At 43.6% G+C, this 13,203-nt stretch overlaps 2 protein-coding genes across 3 annotated transcripts in view; both read right to left on the reverse strand.

Annotated features, from left to right (window-relative positions):
• Positions 1-816, reverse strand: part of PLK1 (polo like kinase 1) — a 10,656-nt gene extending 9,840 nt beyond the window's left edge. Inside the window, exon 1 of the mRNA XM_077141538.1 lies at positions 299-816. Within this exon, the coding sequence (XP_076997653.1) occupies positions 299-706 (408 nt within the window). The 5' untranslated portion in view covers positions 707-816. The remainder of the gene's footprint in view (positions 1-298) is intronic.
• A 296-nt stretch (positions 817-1,112) lies between these two features.
• Positions 1,113-13,203, reverse strand: part of DCTN5 (dynactin subunit 5) — a 37,802-nt gene continuing 25,711 nt past the window's right edge. The window contains exon 6 of one of the 2 annotated variants that reach the window (XM_077141540.1): positions 1,113-9,956. In XM_077141540.1, coding sequence (XP_076997655.1) covers positions 9,919-9,956 — 38 coding nt within the window. In that variant the 3' untranslated portion in view covers positions 1,113-9,918. The remainder of the gene's footprint in view (positions 9,957-13,203) is intronic. The other variant, XM_077141539.1, reaches the window with a different exon arrangement.

Here is a 13,203-nt window from a genome sequence, read left to right on the forward strand (position 1 = left end):
TCCTTACCTAGGACTCCTCCCTTAGCATCTATTACCAACTCTCCCATCCCCACTTCCGATCCCTAACCCGCGCCCCTTCTCCCCACCCTGGGCAACACCTCGTGTCCAGGGGCCGCTTTCCCTAGCAGCAAAACGACTCCGGCTCTACTTAATCGGACCCCCTCCCCCAACAGCCAATACTTCCTACCCGCGATCTTTTCCTTCCCTGGCTCAAAGTTCCCACAACATCTTCCCCAGAGGCTCCGAGCGCCCTTTCCCGGCCCCCAAGCAGTTCCAACTCCCCAGCAGTAACCCTCACCCTCCGGCGGCACAGCTCCAGCACCACGAATACGAAGTCGTTATCCTCAAAAAAACCGTGGAAGCCGACGACATGCTGGTGGGCCAGGCTGCGGTGAATGGATATCTCCATGGACATTTTCTCCTTCTGGTGCGGCTTGAGCAGCAGCGACTTAGGCACGATCTTGCCCGCGAACACCTCCTTGGTGTCCGCGTCGGAAATCTCAAAGCACTTGGCGAAGCCCCCTTTGCCCAGGAAGCGGCCCCGCAGATAGCGCTGCCGGCTGCGCGGGTCCACTAGGACCTCCGGGATCTCTTTCGCCGGCGGGGCAGCCGCTGTGGCCCCGGGTGCCGCAACTCCCGGGGCCCCGGCCTTTCCAGGTTCGCCAGGAACCCGCGCCAGCTTCCCTGCAGTCCCCGCCGCACTCATGCTCCTGGAGTAGCTCAGCAGACCTAGCAGGGTAGGGGCGGACGCTCTGCTGCGACCTGCTCCTCTCCGGAATTCAAACGCGGCGCTGGGAACGTTACAAAACCCTTCGCGCCACTGATTGGCCGCGGGGATTTAAAATCCAAACCCGCCCGCCGCGCGGCACCATGGGAGTGTTCTGTATCGTAGCCGCCTTTAAACCCCCTACCCAGCACCGAAAAAAAAGAAAAACTTAATTGACGGGACGCTTGGGCAACAGACACGTGGGATGCCTGGGAAACCACACCTAGGAGACGAGTTCTAGGTTTCTTCCTTTCGCGGACCGCTAGGGGAGTTCCTGCAATTCCCATGCACCTCCTCCAGGAAGCTTTTCCTAATACCCTCCTCCACCTACCCCACCTCCCACTCCGTCTACCAAAATGTAAGCTAAAATCTAAGTAAAAACCGGATGCTCGCTAGGCAAATTCACCTCCATAACAAGTCATTTTAGCCCCCCTTCCCCAACCCCTACAAATAAACAGTCCCTCTGAATGGAAGAATGCTACTCAGAAGTATGATCCAGGGACCCGCAGCAATCATCATCAGCTGGGAGCTTGTTAGAAAGGCAACCTTTCAGGTCCCATCCCAGACCTCTTGTGTCAGAATCCCTTTCAACGAGACTGCTCAGGTGATCGCCCCACATACTGAAGTTTGAGAAGTACCATTCCAGAGTGCCCACCATGCAAGAAAGTAGTCTGATTTGCTCACTGCTATGTTTTCCAGTGCCTAAAATAGTGGACATTCCACCTGTTGTTCAGAGAGGGAAGGCTGGCTGGATGAATGACTAACAAACTGGCAGTCCATAGCCGAATTTGACCTGCAGGAGTGTTCTGTTTGGCCGCCTCACTTAAAAGAAAAAAAAGTTGAATTTACAGAATTTAAAATGAGAGCTCACATAAAAATTCACGTATGGCTTTCCCTGAAAAAATGTGAAACTCTGGCAATACCGGGCCTACTCATCTTCCCAATCAACAAGTCTCCACCTCTCCCCTTTGCCTTTTGTAGCACTTGTGTGGAACACCCATGAAATGGCAAAATGCTGGTTAGAAGTACCTTCACTGTGTTCCCTTAGAGCCCTATGATGTCCCTGACAGAACCCAGCAAGAATCAACCACATTATGATCACCTGCCTTCCAATTAAACTGGGAGGCATGCTGTCTTTTCAACCTGTGTCTCAGGCTTCTAGTGCAATACCTGATTAAAAAGGGTTACTAAAATATTTGCTGAATAGGAAGGTTTTTAAAAAGTTGTTTTTTATCCCCATGATGTATAATCTTCTACTCTTTTTCTTTTACATTTTTATTGAGATGCAGTATACTTACAGAAAAAGCATACATCATAATTGCACAGCTCAGTGAGTTCCCACAAACTGAACACACCCTGTGTAAACACCACCAAGAAGCCCCTGTGTCAGGGATCCCCAAGATCACTCCTTGGTTCGATGATTCACTAGGATACTCCCAGGAATGGGCATATGGTTGTACTCACAGCTATGATGCATTATAGTGAAAGGATATGAAGCAAAGGGAAAGGCACATGGGGCAGATTCTGGAGGAAACCAAGAAAAACCTTCCAAAAAAGTCTTCTCCCAGTGGAGTCACACAGGATGTGCTTAATTCTTCCAGAGATGTAAAATGTCCACGAGAGAAGCTAAAAGAGGCTCCATACCCAGGGTTTTCTGGAGAGTTTGTCATATAGGCACCCTCTGGCTAGCACAGAGAAAAACTCTAGATGCCCAGAAGGAAAGCAAATGCTCAGCATAAACTACATTGATTGTACAGTTTAGGCAAAGTGAGCCACCCTTATCATTTACAGTATGGTGAGAGCCTTTCTGAAACTAAGTTCCCAGATGCCAGCCAAGGGCCAGTCTTGCAAACAGCCCTAAGGAGAACAGTCTTAGGCTTCCTGTCAACTCTATTCTGCATAGTCCATCCCCTTGGCCCTTGACCAAGACTTCTTTAAGGCAGGACCCCAACACAGCAGGGTGAGACTAATCTGCAGCACCAATCTCAGTTATGCCCTTTAGGATTCCTGGAATTAGCCAGTTAAAACAAATCCCATTAACCATAAAAGCCTAGCTTAGAAAGCAGGTTATTTCCTCTGTTTCTGTGTTAAGCTTTTTTTTAACCTGCTCTGAGATATAAATTTGTGCACAGCCCACTTAGGCCAATGAATTGAAGCTGACCTGAAAGAATACCAGGGCTAAGGCAGTGTCATGATAGTTAGGGTGCAAAAAGTACAAACCCAGAGAACACACATGGTAACCCTGGAAACACAGTTTACAAATGTTAGGTACCCAAGCAGGAGAGCTACGAGTTGGGCTGTTCAGCTTCACAGGGCCCCAGTGTGGCCTTCAATTATGGGGCTTCCATCCTGGGGTTTTCAATCAAGCAAAAAATTCAATTCAGCTCTTGGTTTCAGAGGCGCGCACTGAGGCAGTCAGTTACAAGCATTTTTTGCTTGTCCACGATATGTGTTCATTCATCTCATGAGTGTGAATGACACTTGAAGGTATCTTTATGAAAGTGCAGGAACAGGGTCACTCCCTTGTCTCCCATTGAGTGCTGCCAGGTGTGACCCTAGGCTCAGCAGTTGGAATTCGAAATGCTCACAACACTTAGGCAGCACTGAGAATTTTCCTTCAGAAAGAAGGGAAAGCTTCCAGGAACAGTACTGAAAAGCAAAGATCAAAAGTGCCCTCCCCACTCCCTCATGCCTCCCAGGATGCCAGGTTTTGGGTTTTTTTCCTCTTTTGTTACAAAACCAGTGGGTTCCAGTCAACAACTCTAACTTGATATTTTTTTCAATCATCCCTTTTTCTCACCCAGGCCTTTACTTGGGGAGAGGTGTGTGCAAGAAGCACGAAAGCATTTTGGCAGAAAAATATTTTTTCAAAACTTAACCAGAAAGACACATTCAGGAATTAGTCAGGACAAAATCCTTAATTTTCAAAACTTTTAAAATGGGGTTTCATAACCTCCCACCCCTTTTGTCTTGATTATTTACCCAGTGAGCAGCCTGCAAAAGAGCGCTCCCTTTCTGAGGACAGCTGCTTTTAATAATCAATCTACCTCACTAAGGTGTGTGTAAGGGGAGAAAGGGGAGGTAAGCAGAGGGACTAACAGTTCATTGTTGCAAACTGCAAGCAATCTGGAAAGCTGAACACATCAGCAGTGAGCTATCTCCAGAGAAGGTGGAGTCTGATCTGCCAAAAGCAAGTCGAGGGGACACAGTCCCTGTGATGAGATCTCCCCCAATTCGCAGCTTTGGGCAAGAATCCCAAATCAAGAATCCAAATAGCCCCTGCATTAAGATCCAGGGCTGACAAAGTGATTTGATCAGTGAGTGGAAAAGTATTTGCAAAGCCCCCTTCGGGGAATGATGAGAACAGGGAGTTATGCAACTTCCCCAAGTTGAATTCTTGATATTCTCACAAGCAGTGTGGACAACCAAAGCTATAGGCTGAGCCCCCAGTCTTGGGGTTTGTTCATATGAAACTTAACCCCACAAAGGATAGGTCAGGTTTACTTAAAATTTAGGCCTAAGAGTCACCCCCAACCCCTTTTGTTGCTCAGATGTGGCCTCTCTCTCCAGCCAACACAACAAGCAATCTCACCACCCTCCCCGTCTACGTGGGACATGACTCCCAGGGGTGTGGACCTTCCTGGCAACGTGGGACAGAAATCTTAGAATGAGCTGAGACTTAGCATTAAGGGATTGAGAAAAACCCTAGAATGAGCTGAGATTTAGCATCAAGGGATTGAGAAAACCTTCTCAACCAAAAGGGGGAAGAGTGAAATGAGACAAAGTGTCAATGGCTGAGTGGAGAGGTTGTCCTGGAGGTTATTCTTATGCATTGAGTAGATATCATCTTGTTATTCAAGATGTAATAGAGAGGCTGGAGGAAACTGCCTGAAAATGTGGAGCTGTGTTCCAGTAGCCATGTTTCTTGAAGATGATTGAATAATGATATAGCTCTCACAATGTGACTGTGTGACTGTGAAAATCTTGTGTCTGATGCTCCTTTTATCTACCTTGTGAAGAAACGAGTAGAACATATGGAATAAAAATAAATAATAGGGGGAACAAATGTTAAAATAAATTTAGTTTGAAATGCTAGTGATAGATGGGGGTGAGGGGTGAGGGGTATGGTATGTATAATTTTTTTTCTATTACTGTTTTATTTCTTTTTCTGTTGTCTTTTTATTTCTTTTTCTGGATTGATGCAAATGTTCTAAGAAATGATGAATATGCAACTATGTGATGATACTGAGAATTACTGAATATATATGCAGAACGGAATTATATGTTAATGTTTTTGTTTGTTCTTAATTTTTTAAATTAATAAATAAATTAAAAAAAAAAAAGATCCAGGGCTGATCTGCAGCTTGATTTTATGGTTCCAATAGAGAACAAGCCCCTTCCTGTGATGGTCCAGCCAGCATCCATGATGCTTTCATGGTTTAGAGTTTACGGAGAGATGGCCTAAATTTCCAGTGATTCAGTCTGCGTCCTGTTCAGGAGTCCAAAAAGGCCAGCGGTTTTTCTTCAGCAGTAACAAGGGTGAGATGTTGCAGGGCCAGACAGCTGTCTCCCAGGCCCAAGTGACAAGCAAGGCTTTCCTAAGTTCCTTCTACCTTGTCAGTCTTAAAGTCCAGAATATGTACATCAGACTAGAAAATCATCAGCCTCTGCAGTCAGACACTTGATTGCACCAAGGGGGTCACTGTTTTTTTCTAATTCTAAATGTGTATTTCCATGTAGAGATTGACTCTCTTTTCATGTTATCTCCCTTTTTCCAGAGGCTCCAATAGCCATAAGTCATAGTATAGCAAAAACATCAGTTACAAAAATTCACTGTTTCCAATACTTGAAAATTTTTAATTTCAACCCCACCCATCGGTGGCAAAAGAAGGAAGTTGTATCCCACTAACACCTTTTTTCATTTTTTTTTTCAGCTTTCCCTGAATGGGATGATGCTTTCAGCATTTATGAAATTACAAGCATATACCATTTCACATCAATTTTATCATACAACCAGATTCATGAGCCATAAAACACAATGCCTTTAAAAAACTTTTTTTTCATTGATAATTTAGTCAAACTCCTAGCAGTAAATTCAGCATTTATGGTGTTAACAGTACGGGCCTATCAGGTAACCTCTTTTCAGCATAGGCCCCCTAGCAGTGAAAATTTCAAGAAAGCATAGGATTAACCAACTGGGCAGGAAGCTTAGTCTTCAAAGGAAACTATATGGGAGGCCCAGGATATTGAAGAAGGCCCATAAAACATGGACTTTGCAGCCAGATAAGACCTGGCTTGGATTCCAGTTAGACCATTTATTAGCTGTGTGACATTAAGCAAATTTACTTAGCCTCTCTGAAGGTCAGTTTTCTGTTCTGTGAAATGGATTGTAAAAATTTCTGCTTTTTCAACAGTTGGGAGGAGTAAATGTTTTGTACTAAGTGCCTGCCATCCCATAGATGCAAAACGAGGAAGGGTGAGTTTTTTTCTCCCACCTCCTCTTTGTAGTAGACTAAATATAAAGGGCAAGATGAGCTTAATTTAATTTTTAATTTTCAAAGAATATAATGCCAAACCTTAAATTAAAAGGGGTTTCATTCAAGGTTTGTCATTTCCCAACAACAGTAGTTATAACTACCATTTATTGAATGCTTGCCCCCAGCCAGGTGCTGTACTCATGCTTTACATATATGAATGCACTTAAGACCTCATAACATCCCCTGCACATTTTCCCCATTTTGTGGATGAGAATGCTGATGTTCCACAAGGTACGATAACCTGCCCAAAGTCATAAGGCCAGTTAATGGGAGGGCAGGGATTCTTTCTGGCTGACTTCCAGGGCTTATACTCCTCCTCATCAGGACTCTCAAGATGGGCCCCTTAGGCCTCTACCACAGAACTCTATTTTCTGCTCCCTTGGCTTTCTCCCAACTAAGGTGTGAGATCTTTACATGCAGGGACTGGCTCCATCTTATGATCTATTTTTTTTTTTTTAACTTTTTTATTGTAACATAACATATCTACAAAGCAAAGAAAGAAAAAAGCAGTAGTTTTCAAAGCACTCTTCAACAAGTAGTTACAGGACAGATCCCAGAGTTTGTCATGGACTACCATACCATCTTCTCAGATTTTTTCTTCTAACTGTTCCAGAATATAGGAGGCTAGAAGGAATATTTTTTAATCATCACAATCAACTTTTTTTTTGGTGAAAAATAACATATATACAAAAAAGCAATAAATTTGAAAGCACAGCACATCGATTAGTTGTAGAACAGATTTCAGAGTTTGGTATTGGTTATAATTTCACAATTTTAGGTTTTTACTTCTAGGTGCTGTAAGATACCGGAGACTAAGAGACATATCAATTTAAAGATTCAGCAATCATACTCATTTGCCAAACCCTACCTTCTCTGTATAACTCCACCATCACCTTTGATCTTTCTGTTCCACTCTTTAGGGGTATTTGGGCTATGCCCATTCTAACTTTTTCATGTTGGAAGGAGCTGTCAATAATATGGGGTAGGAAGATGGAACTAGCTGATGTTCTGGAGAAGCTGGCCCCTTAAGGTTTCAGGGCTTATCTGGTCTAGGAACCCATCTGGAAGTTGTAGGTTCCTGGAAAGTTATCCTGGTGCATGGAACATTTGCAAAATGTTATGTTGCCCTAGATGTTCTTTAGGATTGGCTGGAATGGTTTTGGTTGGGGTTTGACCAGTTATGAAAGGTAGCAATGTCTAACTGAAGCTTGCATAGGAGTGATCTCCCGAATAGCCTCTGGACTCTATTTGAACTCTCTCAGGCACTGATACTTTGTTACACTTCTTTTCCCCCTTTTGGTCAGGATAGAATTGTTGATTCCACAGTGCCAGGGCTGGACTCATCCCCAGGAGTCATCTCCCACACTGCCAGGGAGACTTTCTCCCCTGGTTATCATGTCTAAGTGGTGGGGAGGGGAATGATTTCACTTAGTGAGTTGGGCTTAGACAGAGTGAAGCCACATCTGAACAACAAAAGAGGTCCGCCAGAAGTAACTCTTAGGGATACCTACAGGTAGGCTAGTCTTCTCTGCTACCTACATAAGCTTCACCAGAGTAAGGCTCAAGATTAAGGGCTTGGCCTATTGATATGGGTGTCCCTGATGTTTGACACAGTATCAGGGGATTCTCTGATGATAAAGTTTAATAGTTCCATAATTTTTCTCCCATCCCTTAAGGGACTTTACCATTACTTTTGACTATCTGCTTAATATATTCTAGGATATATTCAGGTATTACATTAAGCTACATCTTATTATCTATTATACCCCCAGGACCTGGGGCGGAGACTGGCACTCTGTAGTGGCTCAATAATTACTTCTTAAATGAATAAATGAGTGATGGTACCTCTTCTCTCTATGTAGCATGTAGTGAGGGCCCCACCTTCCTATCCCTAAATGGTGGTGAGGACATGTACAAAAGCACAGACCGATCACTGACACCCTAGCTTCTGAACTCATGGTCCCTAGCACTGTTAAGGTCAGCTCAAGGGTCTTGCAGTTCCATAGGAGCTATCCCAGGTCATCAGACAGCTAGATCTGATGACCCATGGCACACATTCTGGTCTGCTGAATGCGAGTCTGCTTTGGAGGGTGGCTGATGGTCAATTAGAACATGGTTAGGGAACATCCTCTGGGTTCTTACAGGCCAGATCAGGATGTTGAGAAAGGCCTCCCCAGCCACCAAAATCCCTTCTTCATGGCTGAAAAACTCCCAGGGATGTGTTAAACAGAAGCCATGTTCATCTGATTCACTTCAAATCTGCCATCTCCCAGATGGGTCAGAGATACTAAGAAAGGAACTGTGGTCTCAGGCTCTGAGTGAATCAGGTAAGTGACTCATTTAGAAGCTAACAAGGTTCCTGAGCAACCTATGCAGCCATGAGAAAACAGATTTTGTCAGCAGGAGGCTCCCAGGTCAGCCCTTCAGCCTTGTTTCCCTACTGATCCTGCAATGTGAGACTTATCTGGGGCTGGGGTGTGAGGGCCCATCCAGGAAATCACTTCATAAGTACCTACTGGATACCCAAAGGCTCACTCTTGACTGCCGAGGAGCTTTCAGCTAATGGGGCTCAGAGAAGAACAAAGGTAAAGAACTGTAATTCTATTCAGACCTTGACAAGGGCCCCTCCACAAAAGACTCCTGAAGGAAGCAGTTCCAGGCAGAAGAACATACCTCTAAATGGCAGTCTGATGAATTCTGGTTAAGCCACATCCTCCCTACGCCCTTAATCCAGTCCCAGGTTCATCTTCAGAACTGAAAAAACTCAGATATCAAGAGTAATGAACACTGGGCAGGGAGACAGTGGAAGGCAAAAAGATCTGGGGAAAGGAAAGTGGCCTGTACTAGTCCTCTGAGTTTTCGTGCCCAGAATTCCTACATTCCCTCTTCTGGTAACATGATCCTCCACATGCCCCCAGCCACCAACCTTCAGTCCTTGTGGGTTGTGCCCAGGACTAGCCAATACTCCATCTTCCCAGCCACACTGAATACTTGAGGCTAATGAGAGCCAGGTCCAGGGGTCTTATCAGAACTCTCCCAGCTATTACTGGGTTGTGGGGTGACACTGTGAAGCGTGAGAATAAAGCCAACCAACTCAGAGGAAGGCAGACACTCTCTCTAAGCCAACTCAACAGGTAAACTCACTGCCCTCCCCACTGCATGGGACATGATTTCCAGGGTGTAAATCTCCCTCGCAACATGGGACGTGACTCCTGAGGATAAACCTGGCCCTGGCATCATGGAATTGAGAAAGCCTTCTTGACCAAAAGGGGGAAGAGAAATGAAACCAAATAAAGTTTCAGTGGCTGAGAGATTTCAAATAGAGTCAAGAGGTCATTCTGGAGGTTATTCTTACGCATTATACAGATATGCCTTTTCAGTTTTTGGTGTATTGGAGCAACTAGAGGGAAATGCCTAAAACCATTTGTGCTGGTTTGAAATGATGTATGTACCCTAGAAAAGCCATGTTTTAATCCTAATCCCATTTTGTAAAGGCAGCTGCTTCTTCTAATCCCTATTCAGTATTGTATGCTTGAAACTGTAATTAGATCATCTTCCTGGAGATGTGATCTTATCAAGAGTGGTTGTTAAACTGGATTAGCTGGAGGCGTGTCTTCATCCATTTGGGAGGGTCCTGATTAGTTTCTGAAGTCCTATAAAAGAGGAAACATTTTAGAGAAAGAGAGATTCAGAGAGAACACAGCAGAACGACACAGCCACAAGAAGCAGAGTCCACCAGCCATTGACCTTTGTAGATGAAGAAGGAAAATGTCTCCTGGGGAGCATCATGAAACAGGAAGCCAAGAGAAGAAGCTAGCAGACGATGCCATGTCCGCCATGTGCTCTTCCAGATGAGAGAGGAACCCTGACCGTGTTCACCGTGTACCTTTCCAGATGAGAGGGAAACTGTGTTCCCCATGTGCCCTTCCACTTAAGAGAGAAACCCTGAACTTCATTGGCCTTCTTGACTCAAGGTATCTTTCCTTGGATGCCTTTGATTGGACCTTTCTATACACTTGTAATTGGGACATTTTTCTTAGCCTTAGAACTGTAAACTAGCAACTTATTAAATTCCCCTTTTAAAAAGCCATTCTGTTTCTGGTATATTGCATTCCAGCAGCTAGCAAACTAGAACACCATTGAACTGTAATCCAGTAGTCTTTTTGCCTGAAGATGACCATATAATTATACAGCTTTGACAATGTGAGCGTATGATTGTAAAAACCCTATACCTCGCATTCCCTTTATCTAGTGTATGGACTGATGAGTAAGAATGTAATAACAAAAAATTAAGAGGGAGGGATAAGGGGTATGGGATGTTTTGGGTGTTTCTTTTTACTTTTATTTTATTCTTATTCTTTTTGGAATAATGAAAATGTTAAAAAAAATCAATGGTGATGATGAATGCAAACTATATGATACTGTGACCCACTGACTTTAGATGATTATCTGATATATGAATATATCTCAATCAAATTGCTTTAAAAAAAAAGGAAGGCAAAGGTGAGAGCTAAACAGTCAGATTACTGGTGACACCTATTTTGAGTCCTAGGATCCATCTTGAAGCCTGATCCAGACCTGGCCTTTTCAACTACATGAGCCAGTAAATCCTCTCTTTGCCCTAAACCAATAGGATAAAGTCCCAACCTATCCCCCACCTGCCTGCTTTTCTGGGAATATTCTGACTGCAAATAAACTTTTTTCCTTTCCTGGGGTTATAAAAATAATTGATCACATGACATCCAAGAGTGAAAGTCTCCCTGGCAACATGGAATATGACTTCCAAGGATGAGACAGGCACTGGCACTGTGGGATTGACCAAAAGGGGGGAAAGACTAACAAAGTGTAGTGGCCAAGAGAGTTCAAATAGAGTCAAGGGCTACTCTTATCCAAGCTTCAGCTAGATATTGCTACTTATCATGGTTTGCCAAACCCCAATCAAAACCATCCGTGACAATCTTAAAGAAGACCTGGGGCTTTAATCTGAGATTCCACAAAGGTTCCATGTACTATGATTACTCTCCAGAAGCCTACAACCTCCAGGTGAGTTCTAGGCCAGATAAAATCTGAAACACAGAGGGGACAGCCTCTCCAAGACATCAACTAGTTTTCTCCTCCTACCCCATATATTAGTAGCCCATTCCAACATGAAAAAATCAAAATAGGCATAGCCCAAATATCCCTAAAGATCAGGAGAAAGATCAAAGGAGAAGGTGGAGTTATAACAGAGAAGATAGGATTTAACAAATGGGTATGATTGCTGAATCATTAAATCAGTATTTCTTTTAGTCTCCAGTGTCTTAGAATAGCCAGGTGGAAAAACCTAAAGTTGTAGAACTGTACCCCTTATCAAACTCTGAAATCTGTTCTACAACTAACTGTTGCAGTGTGCTTTGAAATTTATTGCTTTTTTGTACATATGTTATTTTTCACCATAAAAAATAAAATAAAAAACAAGGTAACAGAATGTCCCTGGGGCCAGAGCAACCATGGAGACAGAGTCCAGCCGGTCTTCCCTTGGACACCTACTCATGCTTGTCAACACACTTTCAAACAGTATCAGCACATAATTATAGACTCACTTATGGTTTGTAGTAGCCATTGTTTTTGTCTTTCCAGCATGTTGTTTCTTGCAATCATGAAACTGTTTCCTTTTTATAGTGGGGGAAGGATGGAAAAGGTTGTGATCCAGATTGGGCTGCACACCCCTGACCACAGTGATTGATCCAAGAGGTCATGTGACTCACAACACATTACTGAGAACTTTTCTCTGGGATTTTCTAAATTAAAACTGGAAGAGTTCGTTTCCCGGTGCCTACTAATGTAAAAAACAAACAAACAAACAAACAAACAAACTGGAAGAAAAGAAACCTTTCTTTCAGGGTCACCAAGTTGGGAGGATGTAACCCTGGAGTTGTTAGCAACTGTATCTCCCAATGCAGGGGAAAAGTTCATTTGCACAAAGAAAAGGAAGGCAACAAAGAGGCAGGTAAAGCTGCTTGCCGTCTCCCAATGCCTATTCTTTCCTTCTCCTTTCTACTATCAGAATCTCCTTTCTCAGACTTTTGACTGCATGACTAGAGACTAAATTTAGAGCCTCCCAGTACCTAAGTGCAGCCATGGGGCAAGACAGGAGGTTCTGTGTGCCTGGATGACAACACGGAGCAGAGCCACCTACCTGCCCTGGACTGTATCCTACCTCTGCAGTCAGGTGAGAGAGAAACCAGCTCCTCAGACAAGAGTATAAACCACTGAAATTTGGTGGCCTCTTTTTTACAGCAGCCCAGTCTATACTTTTACTAAAATGCAGGCAAAAAGGACATAATAAAAAATAAAGAGTCCTAATGGGGTTTAAAGTCTTAGATATAGTTGTTCCTCAATGACCACAGCTATTCCGTATGAAGTGCTTTCTAAGTGTCTTCACGTTTACAAATTATAACTCATTTTATTCACACCAATTCTATGAGGTAAGTGCTAATGTTTTCCTACTGTACAGTAATCTGGAAATCAGGGCACATGGATATTAAATAATTTGCCCAAGGTTCACATTATATTGCCCCTCAATCTAGACCTTTCCATGACTTGTTGTATAAGCCAATAAAACCCCTTTTCAAAGTGGATTTCTGTCATTGGCCACAAAGCATTCTAATAAGATTATTACCTAATCTAGTTTACATATTCCTCCAGAATGCCAGTCATATTGTACAGAATTTTAAGTTACCATTTAAAAGCTGTAAGCAATTCTCCTAAGAAACTTGCTCCCATTTAACTAGTCAGGTCACAATTGTAGCTACAAGACAAACGAGGCACAAGGCAAGGAGTAAGTCTTCTCGGAGAGGACATGAGGCTTTTTGCCTGCAGTAGACACTGTCAGTCGGTTCACCCAATCTCCATTCCCAA

This window comes from Tamandua tetradactyla, chromosome 23, assembly GCF_023851605.1.
Source record: "Tamandua tetradactyla isolate mTamTet1 chromosome 23, mTamTet1.pri, whole genome shotgun sequence".
Classification (NCBI taxonomy): domain Eukaryota; kingdom Metazoa; phylum Chordata; class Mammalia; order Pilosa; family Myrmecophagidae; genus Tamandua; species Tamandua tetradactyla.